The following is a 26563-nucleotide window of genomic DNA, read 5'->3' on the forward strand; positions in this document are numbered from 1 at the left end:
AGCATGCAGTAAATTATGGACTGAAAGATTCATTGTTGTTTGCACTCCACAAATGTGGATTCTGGTGCTGTAGGATAAAAAACTAAATTAATTATTTTACTTTAGGGTGGGGTGGGGTGAGGAATTGAGCCATTTTAGTTCTCATCCTATGAAATTGATTTTACTTTTAATGGATGTTTTGTACCCCTAAATACAAAACACTTCTTCCAAAATGTGACTTGTCACAATTGAGAAATGTAAGAATTTTTGCTAAGTAAATGCATGGCACTAAAATAAAGTAAAGTGTCAACAAAAAAGCTATTCTTTCCTCTCTACATACTGACTTTATATTCATAGCATTATGATACTACTACATACTGATTTGACATAGATTGTGCGGTTTGAAGCAATTTTCAATTTTGGCCAATTTAGTTGGGGGGGGGGGGGACACTGAGGCCTTGAGTATAAGAATTTAGTTTTTTATCCTACATTGAACTATTGATCTCACCCCTTTATCACTATTGAACAATCACTCTGACAGTCAACAACAACAACAACAATGCAGATCAGGTTCACTGATAAAAAGTATTCCCAACTTTATTTTAACTTGCTGACAATTCTTGACATAAATTCATTATATTTTTGTACACAACTTGCTGCAAAAAAATGTGCTTATTTGCAACACAATATTTGTAATGATTTCTTAAATTTCAAATCTAAGTACATGTACATATTCACTGCAGTTAGCAGTTAAACAATTTTATTTACAAACATGTAACAGGACATTTTCTGATCAGTATGTCATTCGTAACTTTTTCCCAAGGTTAAACAACCCTATTCCTCAGTAAAATAGACTAATCCAACAAAATGATACAAAACTTTGGACAAGCTTGAGAGGATTTTGGTTTTGATATTGTATAATGCTGATAAGTGCAAATTCATTTATCCTTTCTAATATTACCTAGAAAATGTATTCATATTTTGGTATGACAAAATCTTTCCTTCACAACTGAAAATAAATGATTGCAAGGTGCAAAACCGTTCACTTTTGAGTGTTTTATCCAGAAACAAAATGGTGACATAATGATAGGAATGAAAAAAATGACAACCATGAGATCATGAAGATGGTATTAGTACTTCAACCATTTCAAAATAGATGTATACTACTGTAGCTTCAATAAAACAAGTAATGTATAACTTCATTGGTAAGTGTCTGAACTATACCATATGTTGGGATACTGATAAGATCAGATTGTAGTTTATGGGTTTTTTTTTTTGACATTTCATAGTAAGCACAGCACTGATGGTCAAAGTTTAATCATAATTTTAGATGTCAATACTCATTTTTTGGTTTTGTAGATTTTAGTATTTTACATGTACTCATCAGTAAGTGTACGGTGGGTGTTCTGTTTCCCTGGTTACATTAAACAATGGACTTTGTTGTAGTGAAGCTACAGCGTATACTAATTGCTCAATGAAATATACATTGTTGAATTTGGAATAATGTTGTAGATAGTACCGGTAAGCTATAAACTGGTATGTGTAAAAACAGTACAGCGGTTGCCATGTCAACAATACACACCACAACAACCATCACCTTTCACATCAAAAATACTTTCAAACTTTGAATACAGAGTTGTTGAACAATTGTTTAAGTATGAAATAGAACACAAAATTGTCTTTAATTGTATATTAGACAGTTTTACTCAGACTCAGAGGGTGTATTCCTAGTAAAAAAATACAATCAATACTTTATTTTATGCTTGCTTTTCATGGAGCAATGCAGTAGATGATTGAACGTGGCCCTGGGTGACGTGGTTACACAAAATATTTCACTGCAGCAAAGAAAGAAGCACCATACATGTACAATGTACTGCTATAGAGAATTGTGAATTTACAGCTGCATTGTCTTCTCCTGGCACCTATTGTGTGTGTGTGCCTGTGTCAGTGTAAGTGTCAGTCCTATATTTGCCTGCTAGGAGATGAATTGCCTCCTGACTACAATACTTTGATAGGGATATACACCTATTGCAAAATTAGATTTTTTTGTCAATGGCCATTCTTCTACTGCAGCCAAAATCTCTATCTACAAGGTGTTGAATATAATTTTAAAAAAACATGGAAACCAAAAAATTCAGAGGCAATGTAAACTAGCACAGTTCAGCTCTGACAATAAAGTAAACAGATCAAGATTTATTTCATTAAAAAGTCAATTACATGTGTATACATAATGTATACTCATACACATTTAACTCCTTGTAAAGCCCTTCTAAGAGTGTCTCACTTAGCAATTATTCTACAATTCACATTATGTACAAATACAATTTTTATTATTATTACTATATACATTGTATAATTAATTGATTTCAGGCCAAAGTCTGAATTAAAGTTATCAAATACTAAGAAGCATTTATAATTTCATTATTACACAGCAACAATGAAATAATTATATTATTACTATATTCAACAGTCTTTTGATAAATTACATTAAAAGCATCATGGCAACATGAAATTTAATAAATAATGTACAAATGGTGATTTCCCATCCAACCCCATTACGAAAGGTGAAAATACAGACAGTTTGAAGACTACATGTAGTGATATTTCAATAAAGAGTCATCTAATACTTGAATATCAACATCATGTCTGAGTTTGTTGTACATTCCATTCAAACTTTTTTGTTTTTAAACCTATATCATAGATCAAACAAAACTTTCTAGCCACAGTGCCAAAAAAATGTCTTGGAAGCAAATCATAAATTTATGTTTGTTGATGTCTCATCGGCAGCACCATGGGTGTACATGTACTAAAACGGGGCTTCACATGTCACACAGAACTTGAAATATTGGGGATTTGCCTCCCAAGAAATATTTTTACTGTGGCAGTAGAAATGTTCAATTGATATTATGAACTCAGAGTCCATGATTATTTATTCTTATAGAGCCATACACAAGAAGATTTATCCTTCACAATTTTTACTTTTCACTTTTGATATGAAATACCAGACTGTATGATCAATATCATAGATGTGATGGCCAGTTTCCTAAATTATTGACAATGTGTAGTTATATTATATAGCACATTTATTCAGCAATGTCTGTAATATACACACCAAAGTACTAGTATTGGCCAACAAAACATTCTTATTATCTTAATGAGTCTTTTCTCACAGTCTTGGTACCAATAGGCTGGCATATGTTAATCCAGACCTGGCCTAGGTCACGCTATAGAAGTCTAGATGAGTAGGGCACTTCATCAAACATTTTTTTTCTTTTGATTGTGTAAATATATGTACACATGCACTGCTGCAAGTGCTGCTCACACAATTCTGTACAATCTGCATTAAACACAATACTATGCATAGCTATGTTTATATATTTCAATTCCACTCTCAGTACGTACATAGATAGATAAACATTTCAAGAACTTAGTAGTAGTTATAGTGTGGGAGCAAATCAAGGTGTAGAACCCAGCTTAACAGTGAATAATAGCTAGGGTGTAGAAAACTCTGTCAGGTATACCATGATTATTATTGGTATGATACCAGCATTCATCTCATACACCTAAACCTAACACTGCAGAACCAGCTAAGAACTGTTTAAAGAAAGCCTTAAAGTTTACTATTTCTAAATGCTTCAGTCTGTTTAAAATATTTTCCTTTTTGTAAGGTCAGGGTGTGAAATTTTTCAGTCCTTTTTTTCAGTTTCTTTTCCCTATATATAATATATTTTTTTTTTTTAAACACGATACACATTTTGTTTTTTTCACAATACCAGAGGGCCCGAACAAACATGACTACCAACATTTGAGGAGATAGGGAACAATATACATGTACACAGATTGATAGGACATGATTTAGAGAGTATAAACAAACATACAATGAATCAAACTACCTGGTTTAAAAGCATAAACAACTTGCGTGAGTGTCTGAACATTTTCTTACCATATATATTACAACTATTGCAGACATACATTGTAACCTTGCACAACAACTGTGATAGCCATACATGTACACGAGTAAAAACTCTGCGGCCATACACGTTGACAACTATGGTAGCAATTTATGGTTACAACTTTGCAACATAATAGATCGTGTTCATAAACAAATTTGAAGTTGTACTAAAACTAGTGCCATCACTAGAACTGCTCCTCAGATCATCATCACCATAGGTATGACATGACTCAACCCTGAACAGTGACTTTGGCAACAATACACTTTTGCAACTTTGAAATCACACACAAGCATCTATACATGTAGCAGACATATTTGGTTACAACCATGCCATTATATTGGTTACAACCTGCAGCCAGCCATACACTGCAACAACTAGCTATGGCAGCTATGATTGGTTACAACCCTGCAGCCATACACTGCAACAGCTAGCTATGGCAGCTATGATTGGTTACAACCATGCAGCCATACACTGCAACTGTGGCAACATACCACCTGTGGCTACAACTGTATTTTCACCATGTGTCTTTTGAAGTATTATGATGGTCACAATTCAAACAAGTTCATAGTATTTACAGCTCTTTGGATCAAAGTAACAGTTAAGGCAGGGATCATACAATAACTCAAGTTCTTCTTCACCATCACTCTCTCCTTTTCCTGAATCATCTTTACGGCTATCATCTTTCAAAGGACCTAGCATGAAAAAATATTAACATTATCAGTAACACTTTCATGATTGAAGAACAGAAGAAATGTATCCATTTTTGCTGTATTTTTATATGAAATATGAAGATCTCTAAGTTTGCAGTTTATTAAGCATTTTCCATACCACTCTATTAGTGTTAATAATTGCTTTAAAATCTTTCACAGCTAGATTAAACATTATTGCAAACATCAGTTAGTGAAAATGTGAAGCCATCAGAATAAATAAAAAATAGATAATCTTTATTTATACTGGATAGTTCTTTTAAGTATTATAAACACTTGTCTCCCAAGAAGTCCATTGAGGGCCATCCCTTATTATACAGGAGGAAACCAGAGTACCCCAGGAAAACCTGCTTTGGTTGGTAGTCAAACTAAACAACATTCTTCTTACTTACAGCATGGTAAATTTAATCAAACCCTAATTGGTTTTAACCCCAACCACAGTGGTAAGAGGCAAGTGGTTTCACCACTCAGCCACCGACACCCCATCAGTTGGCATTGGTTGGCATTGATTGGAAAGCATACGTACGTGTTTATAAGTACAATGTAGACTAACCATTACCAATACAGGCAACAAATGTCATTCTTTTAACAGAGTTTCTGACAAATCAGACTGAACTAAAAACTATCAGATTCGTTGTTGTGTACACTCTTTAGCTTATGATTACAGGAGTATAAACAATGGGAATGTTTTAGTCTAAGTGAACCATTTAAAACTGCTGACATCAAACTAAACAAAACTTGTTATAAACAAGGAAAGTAAAACAAATGAATTGCATTAATAACACTTAGCACAGCAGGTTGGAACAGCAGAGACTTGTATTACATTTCATGGTTTGATAAGAACAGTTTTATTTATGTCCTCTTTATGTGTGCATGAAATGTCAGGGGAACTTCAAATTTGTTTGTGTACATGAACTATTATGTAAAGAGGCATACAGCTGTTCTTATCAAATGATGAAATGTAATATAAGTCTCTGTATTTTCAACATACTGTACCAAGTGTTATTAATCCAATTCAGTTGTTAACTTTCCCTGTTAATTTGTACAGGTTCTGTTCGTCCATGGTCTGATGCCAGCAGTTGTAGTAAGAAAAAAACTATACATCTAGACCAAGACAACTAACAACATATAGGATTTGAACATGATAACAGTTTCTCCAAATGCTTCTACACAGCACTTAACTTTAGGTGTATGCTGTTACCACAACTTGGTTTGTTGGGAGTTGTACTTACTTTTCAATGCTAAAGCAGCATTGTGTTGTTGTACTGTCTTCATTTGTTCACTGGGAAGTACAATGGGTGGACTGAAAGCATTACTCCATTCTCTATACATGAAAAGATAACATACAATATGACATTAGTGATTGGCAAATAGAAAATGACAATCTGTACAGTAGGATCTTATAAAAACAACACTATAACCTCTTGTATACGGCCTTGCATTTTGCATCCTACTATACAATGTATTCTCAACAATTGAAGATATGTAGGAGAGTACAACATAGCTATTTTGAAACGATATATATTGGAAATGAATGTGACGTTTCCATACATCTACTACGTTCCAAAGTAACTACACTATATATATTGTACTGTCCTATTGATTCTTGGAACCATGTACAATATATTCTCCATTGAAAATACGTACTACATGTATAAGAACTTTCTTAGTGTTATGTTTTTGGCAGTTTCATGACTTCTTGAATCCCCTAGCCTTTGCAGCCTGGTATTTTCTTTTTGGTATAAACCATCATACCATTCAAGCACTGTGTTCCTAAATCAATAATAACTCTAGATTGTAGATATACAAACTACAATACTGTCATCAGTAACATTCTGATGGTCAATGTATAGTTATGGTTGGTACAGTAGCACCAATGTATATGTATTTGACAATCTACAATAACTTACAGAACAAAGATCTAAATATTTTAATCAGCAGACAAGTGATCTAAACTTATTTGTAAGGATTACCCTAATATTAATGATATTGGAATCAACTTCAACTATTGAAGAGTTTAGTAATTGTCTGGTTAGACCTCAAGAAATATGTTATTATATAAATCAAAATATAAACATAAATTTATACTCGTTAGACTAAAGTGAAGGGTAGATATATTTTGCTCACAGCATGTACTTCATTTCACATTGCAGTAAGGCCCCTAACACACAGGTATAGATCAGCTGACCATACATATTTAGAAACTACTCATGACAAATATGTCATGTCTTAGAAATACCCTACATTTACTGGTAACTATAAATTATAGTATTACCCATGTAAGAATTCAGTTGACTATAAAATAAACATGTCAGTGACAACATCACAATTCAAAAGACGAAACAACCATGGTAACTATTAAACTCTGTACGATTTTCTACTGATTACAACATTTAAACGACTTACCTTGGATTAGATTGGAACAGAGTATCCCCCTGTATTGAGGACGGCAGGTGCATTTCATCTTGATAGTGGTGTGCCAGCATGGCTGGAGCCTGAAATAACCATTGCACATTAAACATTAAGAAATGCTACATATACAGACCAGATTTTCTTGTCTTTATAGACACTGAGAATTCTGAAAACAAAGAATGGTGTCTCTAACATAAGATATGAAATTATATTTTGTAGTCTATAATATCACACACGGTATATCATCATTTTTGGTGCTGGAGACAAGTGAAAGGCATGCAAACATAAACGCATGCATGGATGAATGAATGGATCTCCTACAGTTGAGTCAGACAGACAGACAGACAGACAGACAAACAAGCTGGTAGGTAGACAGACAGACACATAAACAATCAGACAAAAGACAGACAAACAGCCAGAGTCAAACAACCAGACAGAGAAACAGTCAAACAGCCAGAAACCATAACATACAGACAGACAGACAGACAGACAGATAAACAGCAGGACAGACAGATGTACACAAACACTCTATACTTACTGGTCCCCTCCATGTACTAAAACTAGTGTCATCACTTGAACTGCTCAGATCATCATCACCATAGTTATGTTGATTCAAATCATTACTTGAAATATGATCAGCTTTGCGATCATCATCGTCTTCTAACATTTCTTCTAGTTGTTGTCTCTTCAAACTAGCTAGCATATTAGCTTCAAAGGATTCTGACAGTGAGCTGTTAGGGGACGCATACTTTCTCCAGTCATATTCCTGTAAGAGGTATAGTTAAGAGTACATTGTGAATATTGTGTTAATAAAAACATTAGATTCATCATATTTCTGACCCAGTGTAACAAAGCTTAAGTTTCCATTTTCTATTTTTTTGTACTGTTTTATTTACAATAGATTTGTCCTGTAATTTTTATTTGACTTTGCATAGTAAAAAGTTTGTGAACACTTTGAATAAGATTTATTGTCTGTGCTTTCCAAATTCCTACATTACAGTGTGTCATAGTTTATTCCAAATCTTTAATTTGTATACAAATGTTCAAAGTACTGAGACTGTAAATGTAATCAGATTTGAACATAGCATTCTTACGATTTGTCTTCCCTTTGTTATTGGAAGGAAAAGTTGTCTTAAAATATTTGCAAGTCCACTGAAGTTTACAGCATGTTGAAAAAACATACTATAAAAAATATAGACCTTTATTGAATGAATGAATGAATGAATGAATGAATGAATGAATGAATGAATGAATGAATGAATAAATAAATGAATGATTGAATGAATGATTGAATGGATGAATGAATGAATGAATGAATGAATGAATGAATGAATGAATGATTGAATGAATGATTGAATGGATGGATGGATGGATGGATGAATGGATGTACGAATGATTGAATGAATGAATGGATGAATGGATGGATGGATGAATGATTGAATGGATGGATGGATTGATGAATGAATGGACCAATGAATGAATGAATGAATGAATGAATGAATGGATTGATGAATGAATGATTGAATGGATGGATGGATGGATGAATGAATGAATGAATGATTGATTGAATGGATGGATGGATTGATGAATGAATTGACCAATGAATGAATGAATGAATGAATGAATGAATGGATTGATGAATGAATGAATGATTGAATGGATGGATGGATGGATGAATGAATGAATGAAAGATTGATTGAATGAATGAATGGATGGATGGATGAATGAATGAATGAATGAATGAATGAATGAATGAATGAATGATGCCAGTGGGATTCAATAAAAAGCTGAAAATAATAGAAAATAAGTTGGGGAAAAATCAGAACTTACACTTGATGCCCTTGTTGGACTGACAGCAGATAATCTAGCATCATCTTTAGGAATTTCTCTGACTTTCTTAGAGCTGATACTTAGTCTTGATTGGCTGGTACCAGGTGTAGACAGACCATCTGGTATCATCACCTGTTGTAGCGGTACTTGTAACCTATTAACTTCAGGACTTTCTGGACTTGGTGTTCTTTGGTGTGCTCTGGGACTGGGTGATCTCCTCACTATCTTTTCTCTTGTGTTTGTCTCCTCCTCCTCTTCATTGCCATAGAAATCTTCTTCTGGTCTTGCACCTCTTGATACTAGCAGGGCTTGTTGGCTTTCTCGTAAGGCAGCAACTTCATTTTTCATATTTGTCTGTGGAAGGAAAATATTATCAGTACTTATATTACAGTTGTTTTATACTGGGTTCATGGTCAACATTAAATAGTGCTACTCACAAAGTCTGTGCAAACAACTTTTGATGCTGATGGCAAAAAGTTGTGATTCAAAAAATGTTCTCAGCCTGACTGTTAGGTAGCAATATTTGATGTTTAAAATCTATATTTATAGTCTAATAGAAAACATGACATAACATCTCATCAGATACCAATTATAAGTCTTGTAGAAGATAAACAGACAAGTCTAACAACTGAAGACAAGTACATTAGTATGTCTGTATAAAACATACTAGACACAGATGTTAGGGATATTACCAATAGTTGTATGTCTGTGAAACCTGTCTATTACAGCTGATACTATCACTGTATCAGATCTAATTCTTATCAAATGATGAAATGTAATATACAATGTACAATGTAAGTCTGTGTACTTCCAACATGTTGTGCCAAGTGTCATTAATCCAATTCAGTTGTTTACTTTCCCTGTTTATAACAGGTTCAGTTCATCCATGGTCTGATGTCAGCAGTTGTAATTCATACAAATAAAAAGCCTTAGGGTGAATGATTTGTCAAAAACATATATCAATGGCATCAGTTTCATCAACTGTGCTGTAATTTATCTTTTTTCCAATATATGCATTAATTTGATAATTGCTAAAACTACTAGTTACATTATGCCATAAACTATTTATTGGTACTTACCACAATAGTTTTATGATTGACACCAAGGTGGAATTTGTCTTTCCTTGGTGGAGCAGTCCTCGGTGGGGACATAAATGTGTAAATTGTATCTCTGAAAGAAAGAATAACATGAAATAATCCCTCTTAACTTTGTTATGACAAAGAACTTATCGTGAATGACTGTATTATTTACAAGTGGAGTAAATAGAAAGTGACATATGACAGTACAGAGAGTCATTGTTAAAAATCTTTGTCATTACAGAAGACAAGAAATACTCCAATGTGTATCTGTAATTTACATGTTAACTGGTCAGGAGGGCAACATCACATGCCTGGTTACTTTGATGTTGAGTAAAACTAGAAATTGTTGGCCAGTATTTTCACCCTATTTCACCAATCACCACAATACAGACTGTTTTTTGGGCAAGAAGACTGATGTAAACAGACTGTGTGGGCCCGGGGATGACCCACAGACCAAACGGAAACTGATGCACGACGTTACGTGACTTAGACCAACAAACATGTATTTTGTAACACACCACACCACATCTATTTCCTTCATCATATATCAGCCTAAAAACTATCCATGGACAAAAATTAAATTATGTATTTTTCTGTAAGGGTACTGTATGACAACAATGAATATTGTCCTTGATGCAATACTGGTATCTTCTCACAATATTTCAACTTTAAACAGTTCCAACTCATTCCTCATATAATTATGTTATATAAATATGGGACAACTTGGTCATCATTATCACAGCATACATTAATTTACATGTATTCCAGTGTGTAAATTTAGAACTGTGGATACTCTCAGAGGTTTAATTCAATCCACTAAATAGTCAGTAAATTGGTGACATGAATTATGTCATTGTAACGTATATACTGCATGTACCTACCTTGTGAAATTTGTCTCCTGACCATTCTCTGATGTCATAATAATGTGGCTTGACCTGTCTTCATTTGTAACATCACCATCTACAGAAAAATCGTTTCACAAATGAAATATGTCCTCTATGTGTATGTACTGTTGTACAAAATGTATTCAGGGTTACATAGATTCCTAATATGCAGTTACAGAAGCAATGTTTTCAACAAACTACTGTTACTAGTAATATGTTTCAAGTCACTGGATTTATTTTAGCTGAATACATACAAAAGCTATTTCCACAGAAAAAAGACCAACTAACTAATGAGTCCACTGGTCATATTTCTATATACAGCTGTTGCACAAGGTCATTGTCATAAACTACAGCCTCTTTTACAGCACCATCCACGACACACCATCGTTATTTCAGTGTCACGGAAGAAATAACATCTCTGGTTTGTGAGAATGTGCAAGGTGTTAACAACAGTTTCACTAGTTAGATCAGGCCGACCAGCTGGTGAGTCATTTACAACACAGGCAAGGAAGAAATGTCTGTGTTTACAAGCAATGTCTACTCTCTTCCCTTATATATTGTCTGTCAAATTAACATGCACCTGACACACCCTTATCTGCTTTGAAGTATCAATTGCACATTGTCCAAAATGATAGGTTGTGTTTCTAACACAGAAGTGGCATCATTGAAGATTTGACATTTTGGTATTATTTGTTATGCTGGGTAATTTTTTGTGCATATTAAAAGGTACTTATAGTATTCCACTATTGAAGCAAAATTACTAGTTATCTGCTATTGGTAGAATCAAATCCTGGTATTTGTGCATAATACAGATTTTAACAATTTGATAACATAATTTAATAATATACATACAGTTACTAAAATGTAGAGGAAACCCATACTATGCCATTTACTGTGCTAACAGTACTAAACTGTAGACGATGTTTCTAATGCCATGGCAGATATTCATCAACATAAATATTATACTAGAATAGTTTGATCTCAGTATTTCCACTCAAGTAAAAAGCTGACAAACTCACCTTGTGCCCCTTTAACTCATCTCTCCCAAACTACAGTTAAATATAAATTTGACTTACTTCCATTGATGTGTACACTGTTTTCATCATTCTTTCTACTAGCACCTCCAGTATCACTTCTTGGTCCATTCTTATTACTAATTCTCTCTATTTGTACAGGGTTGTTTCTTTTTCTTTGTTCACCAGATCCTATTCTATGTGATAAACTATTGTCTTCCTCTGTCTTGCTATGTTTACTGTCATCCCTGTTGGACTTTGTACCATGTCTATTGGCCATTTCTCCTGACCCTATTCGGTGGCTCTTTTCAGCTGAACTAACTCTGTGACTCTTATCTCCAGAACTAACACGATGAGCTGCATCCCCTGAATTGACTCTCTGAGCCACCTCTCCAGAGTTGATCCTGTGAGCGGCATCTCCCGAGTTGATTCTGTGAGCAGTATCTCCAGAATTCATCCTGTGAGCTGCATCGCCAGAATTCATTCTGTGAGCACTATCTCCAGAGTTGACTCTATGAGCTGTGGTGTCTGTGTCATCACTTGGTTCATTTACAGTGTCCCCACCACCCTTCTTTCCCCGGACTCTGATAAATCTCCTTGTGCGTTCACTTGACTTTTCTCTTGGTGGATGAGGTTTCAAGGCTGTGTTCTCTGAAGAAAATCCCCTAGCAGTCAGTAATTCAGCTAAAAAATAAATCAGTGGGATGGTTACAGTCAAATCTTAGAAATACACAATTGACAATCATTCTGACCACTTTAAATATTAAAATGTCAACTCTATATATGATCGTAGTAATTCATCAACTCTTGCATAAAATCAATCAATCAATCAATCAAACAAACACATGACAAAGAGAAGTCATTTATTTTGGGGAAACGGTTGTAGTAAAACTACATTACCACTTTTGTCAAATAACCTTGGATTGTCCATAATATCAACAAAAGATAGAGGGTATATTTGTACACTGAGAGGATATATCAAAACTTAGAGCAGTGTGTCTTTTTCTCAGAATAGTACCAAAGTGGACAAGTTCAGCATCTCATTAACTTTTGATGTCACCTACTTTGAAGCCCAGATCTTTTTGAGGGTACTGGATGTAATTACAAGTTACAAAAGGTCAAAGGTCAACTTACTCTGCTCTGCAACATCATTGCCACTGTCAACATGACTGTGAAGTGACTTAGACCCTGACAGGGATTGTGAAAGATCTGTAAAGAACAGAATGATCCAAATGTTATTGGGTTTTTTTCAGTCTATGTTAATTGTTTTCAAATTTACATCAAATCATCTATAACTCTTAGTGTGTGAATAACCAAATTCTCAACATTATCAGCTGACCCTGTCCCTCTATTGACATTTGACAGGTGACAGCTGACAGGTGAATGAAAAATGAGAGATTTGGTCCAAATCTTTAATCATTCTATAAAATACGATGCTCTGAATCCAGAAATAACTATTCATGTCAAATTCACAGCAAATACATATAATTTTCATTTGCCACTTTATTTGAATAATATATTGGGGTGGTTTTTTTTTTTCAGGTTTGTATTCAGTGGATGAGCCTTTTCACATACAATATGCATTCAATGGATTAGAGTCCCCTCAGCATTATGCACACTGTTTTTTAATTTTAACAAAATGAAGGAACTGGAGACTCAGTTCTAAACAGATTATAAACATATCTCATTACCTCATTCATCATCTCTCCGTGATCACTTGATTGCATTTCGTCACTCATACTGTACATGTATGCTGTCAATTACTTGAGGGATTGGATTAAGCTATCACCTATCTCATTCACATTTCTACACAAACAGTAGACATGTTCTTTTGATAATTTACCAAGGTGTCTTTTGACTGAATTGAGTACAGTTCTTACCTTCTACTCCCTGTATTCTGGAATGAGTAGATCTACTGGTCCTACTACCAGACTGTAAACAAACAATAAGACAAAGTGTTTACAGTCACAGCCTGAACACAATGTGACAATGATGATATTCATAGAGTCAGACACTATATAAATACAACTAAAACATTGATAGATTTGGTTAATTTATCAACAATTGTTGTGACAATGTGCAGAGGTTAATAAATTGAGATTTACATGTTTGAATCATCAACAAATAGTACTTGTCTCGGTTACAGTTAGCTTGGTGGCCAACCTTTCCTGAAATGGATATGGTTCCAGGCTAATTTACACTACAGTAATTCTGTGGTTTTTTAAGGGTGGTAAGTAGGTAAAACCTACCAGGGTTCCCATATCATTTTACCAAGGTTCCCCACCAATATTTTAATAAATTCTATGGGAAACACTGCCAGTTTTACCTCTTTCCCCTTTCTGTTACCGGGGTTCCAACCTTGGTAAAAACACTGAGTATGAGCTGTTCAAAACAACTATTGTAAAGAATCTTTGAAACCTACATTAATGAATTATAAGGCTATCTATGGATACCTTTACTCAGACTCTGCCCTCATTACACACACATACAGTAGACATTCTTAAATAATTTGCCATCAACTTCTACTTGTTCTAGACATTTGGCTGCTGTCAGAGAATGGTGAATAGTAAATTTTCTAAAAGACAATGCTAGACTTTGACATCTCTTACCTCTGCACTGCTACTACTGGACGGTTTCTTTGAATATGATATACTAGGAACTGGTACTTTTGAACCAAATGCTATGTGCATTGGTACATCAGCATTTTTGGCTTTTTGACTTGCACCTAAGTCTGTGGAGATAAATACACTGTGAACACCTAGGACTTCAAAGATAGTCAAATCAAACGTACCTAAGTCTGTAAAGATAATCACATTAACTACACCTAGGTCTGTAAAGATAATCATATTAACTACACCTAGGTCTGTGAAGATAATCACATTAACTACACCTAAGTCTGTAAAGATAATCACATTAACTACACCTAGGTCTGTGAAGATAATCACATTAACTACACCTAGGTCTGTGAAGATAATCACATTAACTACACCTAAGTCTGTAAAGATAATCACATTAACTACACCTAGGTCTGTGAAGATAATCACATTAACTACACCTAAGTCTGTAAAGATAATCACATTAAATACACCTAGGTTTGTGAAGATAATCACATTAACTATACCTAAGTCTGTAAAGATAATCATATTAAATACACCTAGGTCTGTGAAGATAATCAAAGTAGCTACACCTAGGTCTGTAAAGATAATCACATTAACTACACCTAGGTCAGTAAAGATAACCAAATTAACTATACCTAGGTCTGTGAAGATAATCAAAGTAGCTACACCTAGGTCTGTGAAGATAATCATATTAACTAAACCTAGGTCTGTGAAGATAATTACAGTAACTACACCTAGGTCTGTGAAGATAATTACAGTAACTACACCTAAGTCTGTAAAGATAATCACATTAACTCCACCTTGGTCAGTAAAGATAATTACAGTAACTACACCTAAGTCTGTGAAGATAATTACAGTAACTACACCTAAGTCTGTAAAGATAATTACAGTAACTACACCTAGGTCTGTGAAGATAATCAAAGTAGCTACACCTAGGTCTGTGAAGATAATCAAAGTAACTACACCTAAGTCTGTGAAGATAATCACAGTAACTATACACCTAAGTCTGTGAAGATAATCACATTAACTACACCTAGGTCTGTAAAGATAATTACAGTAACTACACCTAAGTCTGTAAAGATAATTACAGTAACTACACCTAAGTCTGTGAAGATAATCAAAGTAACTACACCTAAGTCTGTGAAGATAATCACAGTAACTATACACCTAGGTCTGTGAAGATAATCACATTAACTACACCTAGGTCTGTAAAGATAATTACAGTAACTACACCTAAGTCTGTAAAGATAATTACAGTAGCTACACCTAGGTCTGTAAAGATCGCTGCATTAAATACAACTAAGTCATTTTCCTTAAATTTGAATAATGATTATCTTTATAACATACCAGGATCTGTTGTTGATATTGGTCTCATTCCAAACACTTCTCCTTTGAGCTTCATATCTGCTTGTTTTATTTTATGCATAGTTAATACCTGCAACATATAATGATAAAGTAGTTGGCATGATTTCAAATTGTGTTTACAAATTATTCTTTCCATTAGAGTTATGTGTACATGGATTAAAATACATACTTAATAGTTGGCACCTTCATCATTTCAACCCTTGGAATGTCCTATAAATATACTTTATTTACATTGCATTGTAAACCCATGGGCCCAGTAACTGACATGTTCTAGGTATACCAACCTGTGTTAGGTGTTGTACATCAGGTCCAAACTGACATGTTCTGGGTATACTATCAATGTCTGTGGTATTAGTTGTAGTCTGGCAGTCATATTGCTCTGAAATAACAAGGTTACATGACATGAAACTCACATCATTACAAATAATGGAACACAGTGTACATGATACATGTCCGTCCTGCATGTCATTTAATTTAGATTGACCTACTACATGTATAACTGTGTTGGGTTTTTTTTGGTTTTTTTTGTTGTTGTTGTTTTTTGTTTTGTTTTGTTTTGTTTTGTTTTGTTTTTTTTGTGTTTTTTTTTTTTTGGGGGGGGGGGTATTATTAGCTGGTGAAATCTAACTGACTACATATCACATGTCTTTATATATATATATACAATTCTTAATATAAACACCCTGAAGAACATTCCAAACAAATTTCAGCCCAATCTGCTCAGTAATTTTGGAATCAAAGGTTTTGATCAAAAATACACATTTTAATATGATGAATCTAATTTCCATATCACTTATGGGATCACCATGTTATGAACAATTCTTAATCCAAACACCTCTATGAACGTTCCAACGAAATTTCAGATTGATCTGCCGAGTAGTTTTGGAGTTTAAGTTTTTTTAAACAAAAATCACATCTTTTTGACCCAAATCCCACATTGGTGGTAAGATCATTTTGATTTCAACAATTTCCCAACTGGACACCAAAAGTAATTTCACCATCAAATTACAAGGCAATCGGTCTGGCAGTTTTTGAGTTTAAGTTGCTGACAGACAGACAGACAGACAGACAGACAGACAGACAGACAGACGGACAGATGGACAGACACAGCACCATGCCTATAGCACTACTGAACCATATCAGTTTAGTTGTGCTAAAAACTGCCATTTTTATAAATTGTCAATCTTTGAATATTTTATACCATGTTTTGTGACTATCAAAATAGCAATGGCAAACATCTACATTTAGGATTACTTTTAAGGACTGCAACTGAGTTCATATAGTACATGTTCCCTATACCAAAATTGTGGTACACAGTATAGCATGGAAATATGATATTTAAATTGTGTCCTACTCACCATCATCATCCGTGGTATCTGGAGGCTGATTCTTCATTGTAAATACTCGTCGAAGTCGGCAGTTTGCAGCAATTGTCAAGGAATCTAAGAATTTTAATGTCTGTCCTTTGAAAACATCACTCACCAGAGATATCATATCAAGGCACAGATTCACCCACTATAAAGAGATACACAAATGATGTAGAAATCTATATGGAAAGGACTGTGTGTGACAGTGTGTGTATGTGTGTGTGTGTCTGTGTGTGTCTGTGTGCGTGTGCTGATTGACAATCCTAACTAGTATATGTAATAACTAAAATACAAAATTTGTAAGCGATAAGAATATAACACATATTAAACAATACTAATCAGTGTAAAGTAATAATTGATTGGACCTTGGAGGGTGGTGTAAATGACTACTAATTTCACAATTATACTTCTTCCATGTCACTAACATTTTTTCTGATTACTCAAAATTCTCTATGCAAGATCTGAAAGGATTGCATTTTGCTTTTTTCAATGGGATCCTATTAGGGTGTAAATGTTATGTGACATGCACTGACAGTAGGATTATCTTATGTGCAGTATGCTCCCTAAAAGTACACGTATGTGCAGGTCCTTTTTAAGTCTGTGCTATGGATAACAAAACCCATAACAACCAGTAACAGTGATTTCACTGTGTTCCTCACCTGTTTATTGCATTCAAATCAGATACAAAATGATACTGTTCAATTGCTTTAATTATACAAGATGAGAATGCTATTATACTTGTGGTAAAGTCAAAAGGAATTGGCTTCATTTGGGTGTTACAGGCTACACATGAATAACAATGTCAGAATGTGGTTTACAAGCAAGTTCTATGTTAGTATTGTTACCCTAATTATGGGAAAATCTGTATACTTCTGACCTGTCATGGTCCTTCCAATTCTACTTTAAGTCACCTACTAAGTTATACAGAACTGAAACACTTACCACTCCTCGTCTCAAAATGCTCAATGGTATCTTAGCATGCAGAGGTGTTATCGAAATTTCCTTTTGTGCAGATGACAGAAATAATCTTCTCTTGTTATTGCCCATATCAATTATACTGCAATGAAAAGCAAAATAAAACATTTATTAGACCATCCTAATTACTAATATACATGTACATCAATTAACTTATACAGGTATAAAACGTAGTATCTACTCAATTTTTAATGTTATACCAACATGATGTGGTGTATGAAAGATATAGATTTTTCAATAAAATCTCACCAGAATAGGTTAGTCGTGGCAGTGATATTAGCCTGTAGACTTTGCCATCTAATTTGACATACTGTTCTGGCACACAGCATTGAAGCCAGATATCAAAGTCAAACTGTACATTTATGTATGATTTAAGAAAACAAATAACAAACTGAGACAGTTGACAGTTAATAGTGTACATATATGAAGATACCGTGGTACACATGAAGAGTCAACTTTAAGTAGTTAAAGGGGAATGCCACTCCAGGAAATAGAGACATTTTCATCAAACATGGGTTCTGGAGAGTGACCTCATAATTTTACATAATCTACAACTATTTGCGATTTCAGAGAAACATCAAATTGATCTTGTGACTTTATACGGTACCTTTGCTGTGGGCTATTGCACCATGGGGATAGCAGAAATAATGTATTCTATGGTTGAACACTGATTATCCATGCATACATAAATGCTATACACTTCAGTGTAAAACAGCTTTCATGAATATTCAGTGTCCAACCATTGAATACATTATTTTTGTTGACTCCCATGATGCAATAGCCCATAGCAAAGATACCCTATAAATGCACAAGAAATTTCTTGATGTTTCTCTGAAATCACAAGCAAACATAATTGTAGGTGATGTAAAATCATGAAATGACTCAAGAATTAACCTTTATGCAAATGTCTCTTTCCAGGAGTGGCGTTCAAACAATTCAATTACTTACCTTAATTCTATTGAAAAATCTTGACCTAGTGGTACCATCAACTGTAGTACTAGGTAGCGTTGTATGAGAAGTACTGAAATCAAGATAATACACAGACATATCACATGTTTGAGGATGCAAGACACAAAAAAATACAAGTATGCAATCGTACACCTTTTTCTGGTTACTCACTCACTGTTCAGTAATTTGTTTGCTAAGTATTCTGCAAGGAAGCCCAGATTTGGGAAATTGAGGGTTAAACTTTTCATACGCATAACATGCAAAAACATGCAACATTGGACAAACTTACAAAATTATCCAGTAATTTGACATGGCTAGGTACTATATTTTAATTCTGCATTTAAAAAAAATGAATTTCTATGTAACTAGCAATGTTTTAATCTTATTCAAATGAACTACAATGAAAAGATAGAACAGACAAGAAGACTATATACTTACATGATATTTTGTTATCCTTTGGCATCTGAATTCTAGTTGTGGCACTTCCTCCCTCCACCACAACCACATAACTCTTAACATCTTTGTCATAAACCTGGCAAAGTAACATGATCACAACACTATCAGTACATTGGTCCTAGCAGAACTCTTTAGTGACTGGCAAATTAAATTGCAGCTACAAATACACAGCATTTGGAGTACCTTTTTCAATTCGCTAAACATATCTGATGTTGATTACCAAGTCCCATTGCAATTACTATGACAGGCAGTAAGAATTTATCATATACACATATCATATAGCATATAGCACAGTGGTTAATATTCATAGTTTTTGTGAATTACACTGTATCTTAAACATGTTCTGCAGAAGAAGACCGTACATTAAATCTGGCAAACTAGATGTGAGGTTTTTTTTGGTAAATCTCACTCTAGTCCTGGTAACTTTAAAAGTTACAGTAAGACAGAATCACCATTCACTATAATGATTGTTTGCATTTCTTACCATTTAAAACATCACATCTCTAGTTTCTCACAGCTGCTTGCAACCACTTTAAATCATGCATTTATGTTGAACCAATAGACACTGAGCTTTGAATTCCTACCTTTTTGACTGCTGAGGCACTGCCAACAACCTTCCACTTCGATATGGTGTCCTTGCCTTGAGCACTAAACACTTCAAAATATGGCCCACCCTGGATAGAGTAACAAAATACTGGTTTCAACTTATGTACTTCTCAAAATCTACAACTTGTACAAGTTAGTATTTAGCAAAATCAAAATGCTATACAGTTATTGCAGTGACGGATCATGTCATCCCAATTTCAACTCGTCCCAGTCAACTCGCACTGTCAGTGTCAACCTGCCCCATTTTCAGTGCAGCAGATTTCTGGACTGCTGTTTGTGTTTTATTTTTCAGTGCAGCAGATTTCTGGACTGCTGTTTGTGGTTTAGTTTTCAGTGCAGCAGATTTCTGGACTGCTGTTTGTATTTTATTTTTCAGTGCAGCAGATTTCTGGACTGCTTGTTTGTGTTTTATTTTTCATTATATGTTAACATCAAAAATCTGGTTTCTACCAAAATGATGGAGGAGTAAACCAAAACAATGGAGGGATAAACTAAAACGATGGAGGGATAAACCAAAACGATGGAGGGATAAACCAAATTGAAAGTCAATATAGTGGATGAATGATGTTTTTTTTTTACGTCTATCATAAGTTAACGTCTTTAACCACAGACAAAAAAAAACTAAAATCAGGATCGCAATTGTGACCACATCATCTTCACTGGCTTCCAGGAATTGCGACATTAGTAATCGTACCAAACTTTGTACTTTATCACTTCAATCTTCTGAGGCGGAGAAGACACAATAGTAAGCTTTTTTTATCAGATGGAAGTCGAGATGAACGATGGGCACAAATTAGTCCTGCTTGCATACGGAGGAATTCGGGACTCGATTCTGACAATTGTCCCTCCCCCTCCTCGGTGTTTAGAGTCAAGTCAGTAATACAGACTCGTGCACCGTCATGTAAGCAGGACAAGGCACAAATATGCCTTACCTCGTTAACATGTAGGGCTTCTATCTAACATTTAACAATTGATCTCTCCCTGCCTCTTTCGTTTGGTGGTAGAGGAATAGGCTTCATCTATTTTCCCACTAAGGACACCATAATTGTTGTTTTTCCTCTAAAGTTATATGAAGTTGCAAACCTAGCATGGAACTGCGAACATTGAACAAGAACTGTTGACGAACAAGCTCAAACATGTACGACTTGCACGGTTTTTCTATACGACGCGTTTCAAGAAAATAATGATTTGTATGAAAAACTGTAAGATCTAACAGAAAATAAAACAATTACCTGGTAGTCGTTCTGAAACATGCTGATGAGATTAGCGTCGTACAAAAGTTTGCAACTTCACTTGTTGTTCCTCTGAGCTGACCGAAGTACTCAACAGTTGTCAGTTGTAAATAACGTTACGTACAATCTTAGTGTTTGTTTACAACACAAAATACTTAGTATAACCCGTTATCACTGGAATAACTTGCACTTGTAATAAAGTTTCGAACAAAATACAACTAGAATTACACATATAGTAAGGTGTCATGCCGAAAAAGTACTCGCCGCATATTTTTTTCATTTGAAAACAGCTTCACTCAATCACTACGTCAGCCATCTTGAAAGAAATGTCACGCATGCGTACTAGGTAACGACTCCCTAGGTTACACACAATCAACAAGTAGCTATCACGTTTTCGTAAATTGTGAATTTTAAGCTTTCACCACCTTGATATATGCAATGTAAATGTGTGAACGGATAATGATTATTCTAAATGAGTAAAATATGCGAAACATGTGACATGAGCCAAGAAAAATCAAATAAATCCAAGCCTTGGCCAGCAGGTTTTACAATAAATTGACAAGTTAAGGCGTTAAAATAATCCACATTCATTCAATCGACCATCATGTCAGGGCGCGAAGGTAAGTGAAAGAGTCCGTTTTTAATCAAATATTTGTCTCGTTCGCTGACAAGATTGCTTAATTTATGTACATAGGAATCCTCTCAGAATATAGAAATAATGGATTCGTTTAACTGTGGCCGATAAAGTGGCTATGGTGATCATAGTCAACGTCATTGTCTTGGGGTACATATGCATACGGCATGAGTGCCGTACACCATGTTCACAGGAAGTGTTCGTGGTCAAAGAATGTTGTGTTGTAAGTTGTATACAACAAACAAATAGTCATTGAGCCTTACATGCATTTCGAACATTGTTCACTGAAGGCGATAAAAATCAGGTTTATGCTAGGGAATAGGGTGTCTGTCTTATTCCCGCCTACGCTATCTCTAATCCTTACAAGGCTTACTCCCTAGCTCGAATGGAAATATTATTACTGTGTAGTACAGTCTGTCCTCTATTCTTACACAATCACAGAGAAATGTCATGACTATTGAACGTTGCATGCAGTGAGAGGATTTATAACACAGAGAGTTGTGGACGGTTACCTACTATATCGAAATTGTCAGTGTTTGTGTTGTATTTTGTGTACCTTTTAAAGTCACCCTTGTATCACCAGCATATCCTGTGACTTGTCTGTCATGTGACTGTACCTAGTAGTTACATGCAGAATATCCAGTTATAAAATATGATGATGTACAATATGTATATAGGGTAAAAGGCTTGCATACACATATGTATTTGTATTTATTTGGAATTCACATCCATGTAAGTTGTACCCACAAGTTACCAACACTCAGTTTTGAACAAAATAGAGATACAGGCAGGTATATATATAGATACCAAAGGTTATAGGTCCACTTCTGAGTGTAGGTCTTTGTTGGATCTCTTCTCTTAACTCTGTTTGTCTTAAAATTAGGTTTATCTGCATAGTGCACAAAGGTTTAGGTTGTTTCCGAAGTTCCACAGTCTAATTGAGTTTGTTTTGAAATGTATGTGTGTTTGTTTGTTTGTGTTTGTGTGCCATGGCTACTGGTATGAGAGTGCATTGAGGGAAGGTTCTCTAATAAACTTCCTTGGAGAGTGTATGTTTCTAGCAAATGTGTGAGGTTGATGCTGTGGGTTTGAAAACTTCCACAGGCACACATCACAACTGTACAGTTATTACAAGTTGAGCCAGAGTATTTTTTTACACTATCAGAGGTCAGTTATACATGTAAGTATTCAATAAGATTATTTATGTTCATTCATTTGATCTGTATTCCAATTACTGTGATTTATCTTAGTGTGTGTTATTTATTTCAGGTGGTAAGAAGAAGCCTCTCAAACAACCCAAAAAGAAAAATCAAGATTTGGACGATGTAAGGGTTTTTAACATGACATCAAACCATAAAGTGTACATGAGCTTCATTTGTCATCAGTTTACATAGGAAAGTCGAATGCAGTACCACTTAGTTAATAAAGTTGACTGCAGTGTCTTTTGTAGGGCTTCACTACAGTACCACTTAGTTAATAAAAGTTGACTGCGGTGTCTTTTGTAGGGCTTCATTACAGTACCACTTAGTTAATAAAAGTCGACTGCAGTTTCTTTTGTAGACACACTAGTGTTTTCTACATAATTTTCAAACCATGACACAGATAGAGAACTTCTGAAAGCAGGTTGCAACATTTTGTAAATGCAAAGAATAGGCAGGAGTATTTTGTTTGCCAGCTATTGGTTCATAATCTGTACAATAGGAATGATATCAAGAGTAATTTATTCATACCTCAATTTGCCTGAAAACCACATATTAATAATGCTAATTTGTTTGACTACAAACTAAATACAAGTTACTTTGCTATGAAAATGTGGAGATTCCTAAATATTTAGCCTCAGTGGGCAACACCCGGAAGGGGCTTATACATTGAGTTCCATCCATGCATCTGTCCGTCAGTCCCATGCGTGTGTCCGTCCATGCACACTTTTGGATAAAATCTATTTCTGTAGTGTCTAATTTTAACAATTTTAACAATTTTCAGTGAATATATTGTAGGTTGTCGGATTGAAAAATGTTAACTGTAGTAACAGCTAGTACAGTTTCAACAGTGGATGTTTGTATTGAGTCTATGAAGTCAGTTGAGTCTATTGCTAGTTTTGTGGTTTAAAATATAAAACCATACATCTAATTTGTTGTACTCATTTTATACAATTTGTGTATATGTAAGACTTAAGCTGTGGGTTAGTATGTTAATTAGGAACTAAATCTGTCCTTAAACCTGCACTAGGTGCAACTGAGACATTTTCTTCATCAAAATAACCAAAGATATATTCACTGAAAATTGGGTCAGTTGCTTACAAAAAGACATTGTATCTGTTAATTAGTGGTCAGTATTATTCACCGGTAGTGTAGTGTAGTGTAGTGTAGTGGCAAGTTTAAATCTCAAGCAAAAACTCGGTTTTGAATCTGTAACCATGTTAAAACTGTCCTAGTTGTAATTGGAGTATCATTTTTTTGATCAGACAAACCACAGTACAACTGCTGACATCAGACTTGAACCAAAGCTTTTACAAACAGGGAAAGTAAACAACTGAATTGAATTGAATTAACAACACTTGGCACACCATGTTGGAAGTACAGACACTTATATTACATTTCATCATTTGATAAGAACGCCTGTATGGCCTCTTCACAGTTCAACTTACTGTGCCAAGTGGTATTAATTCATTTCATTTGTTTACTTTCCCTGTTTGTGACAGGTTCCGTTTGTCCATGGTCTGATGTCAGCAGTTGTATATTCACTGAAAATTGTTAAAATACCAATAATTAGACATACAATGTAGTGCATGTTCATTTAGTGGTCGAGATTATCCACAAGCAGTACAGAATTAAGTTGAAATGATTTGTGGATGCATTGCAGACCCAAAATCATTTTGCTTTGATTGATCAGGTATACAGCTACAAAAATGTGTTTACCCACAGATGATGCAATACTATTCACAGTGTAGGGGTATTATGAGTAAGTTGGTGTACCTAATAAAACATTTGGTTGTTCTAAAACATTCCGTTTGCAGCTGTAACCACATTAACCTAACACTAATTCTCTAGTTCAAATACAAAATGTTCTTTCTCTTATCTAGTCAGGCCTCTATTCTGTATTCTTGCCACATTATTATACAAGCTTATCCAATTTCCCTCAGACTTGTTAATTGTTAATGTGTGCGCCCCCCCCCCCCCCCCCCAGTTAGTGTAATTGCATAATTGATAGAACAATTTTGACATTTGTAATTTCTTGATCTGTCATTATTTTACTCTGCAGGATGACTTAGCTTACAAGCAAAAACAAAGAGAAGACCAAAAGAAATTACAGGAAGCTAAGGCAAAGGCTTCTCAGAAAGGGCCTATGGGTGAGTAAAGAAGTTTGAAACATAATAATGTCATTTTTTGTCCATATATTGTGGTCTGTAGATTAATATATAGTAGTGACCATATCAGAGTGTCTATCAAATCATGACACTAATAATACATTCAAATTTAATATTTTGCATAAATGACAGTTCAAGCCAAAGAATGTCTCACAAATGTATATGTATACATTGTCAGGTGTTTTCATTCCCCAACAATCAATCAATCAATCAATCAATCAATCAATCAGAAAATTTATAGAGTGCCTGTATCCAATACGAAGTAAACTTCAGAGATGCTGTACTGTTAAATACTGAAAACTTTTGCGACCAAGTGTGTTTTTAAGGTTCATCCTGAAGGCATTGACTGGGTGTCTGTCAAAGCTCCAGTGGCAATTTCTTTCATAGACATGGTACAGCATGTGAGAAAGAATGGCCACCAAAGGAATTAAGTCTGTAATTTGATTCAAACAGTAAATATTTTCCTGATGACCGAAGTCTGCAGTGATAAGGCTTCTCAGGGATAAGTAAGGTGGTGAAAGAATATATAACACTTTATAGGTGGTCAGAGAACTGTGTAATCAATTCTGTATTGTACTGGCAACCAGTGCAGTTCCAGTAGTATTGGTGTAATGTGTTCATATGTTACAACTACCAACTCCAAGGACATAAACATCAAACTGCCAAAAGAATAACTCCTAAAAGTGCCCTATTTTTGAAAAGATGTGTAGCACACAGATTTGAGACTACATTTTTCATGGTTTGAAAAATATTGCTTATTGCAATATGTCAGGTTCAGCTACATCTGTATTTGTGTTTCATAGTGAAAGATCCTGTAAGTGTAATTGCTAAAACTTTGTATATTAATCTCTGATGTTTTAGTCTCATGGCTTTGGACATGACTTTTGTAATTGAGGCTTCAGTTTACTAAGATAGATACAAACTAAAACTATTGTCACAACATATTGATACACCAGTGATAAGCTATTGAATGGACACTGGTTTAATGATAGTCTCAGTAGGAAGGTGTGGGCAGAGTCAGAGTTCTATAAACTTGTAGTGTGCTGTTTTAGTACTTCCAATGTTTACACTATCTTGATCACTGGGTGAATCTTGGAATGTACGACAGAGAAACCACCATCGCCCACTTGTGTATTCT

General features: G+C 34.7%; 2 protein-coding genes across 2 annotated transcripts in view; one reads left to right on the top strand and one right to left on the bottom strand.

The window, feature by feature from the left end:
* Positions 1-572: 572 nt before the first annotated feature.
* Positions 573-21730, bottom strand: LOC144437680 (protein CFAP20DC-like). Its single transcript, XM_078126688.1, has 19 exons — positions 21425-21730; positions 20171-20260; positions 19569-19662; positions 19131-19203; positions 18150-18264; positions 17199-17355; positions 16125-16219; positions 15823-15910; positions 14467-14588; positions 13738-13789; positions 12992-13066; positions 11921-12541; positions 10842-10920; positions 9961-10051; positions 8882-9235; positions 7590-7817; positions 7046-7134; positions 5872-5963; positions 573-4624 (listed from the first exon to the last, which is right to left on the bottom strand). The coding sequence occupies exons 1-19, from the start codon at positions 21443-21445 to the stop codon at positions 4485-4487; spliced, it is 2676 nt and encodes an 891-aa protein (XP_077982814.1). The 5' UTR covers positions 21446-21730; the 3' UTR covers positions 573-4484.
* A 261-nt stretch (positions 21731-21991) lies between these two features.
* The window catches only part of LOC144441630 (translation machinery-associated protein 7-like), a 5063-nt gene continuing 491 nt past the window's right edge, over positions 21992-26563 (top strand). Inside the window, exons 1-3 of the mRNA XM_078131110.1 lie at positions 21992-22044; positions 23328-23383; positions 25320-25407. Of these exons, the coding sequence (XP_077987236.1) occupies positions 22029-22044; positions 23328-23383; positions 25320-25407 (160 nt within the window). The 5' untranslated portion in view covers positions 21992-22028. The remainder of the gene's footprint in view (positions 22045-23327; positions 23384-25319; positions 25408-26563) is intronic.

Source organism: Glandiceps talaboti, chromosome 1 (genome assembly GCF_964340395.1).
Source record: "Glandiceps talaboti chromosome 1, keGlaTala1.1, whole genome shotgun sequence".
NCBI lineage: Eukaryota > Metazoa > Hemichordata > Enteropneusta > Spengelidae > Glandiceps > Glandiceps talaboti.

Coding starts and splice junctions, on each gene's coding strand:
- LOC144437680 (XM_078126688.1), bottom strand. CDS start 21,445: ATGTTTCAGAACGACTACCAG. Junction 19,663..20,170: donor GTGCCTCAGCAGTCAAAAAG/GTAGGAATTCAA, acceptor TTACTTTGCCAG/GTTTATGACAAAGATGTTAA. Junction 19,204..19,568: donor AAAGGATAACAAAATATCAT/GTAAGTATATAG, acceptor TCTTGATTTCAG/TACTTCTCATACAACGCTAC.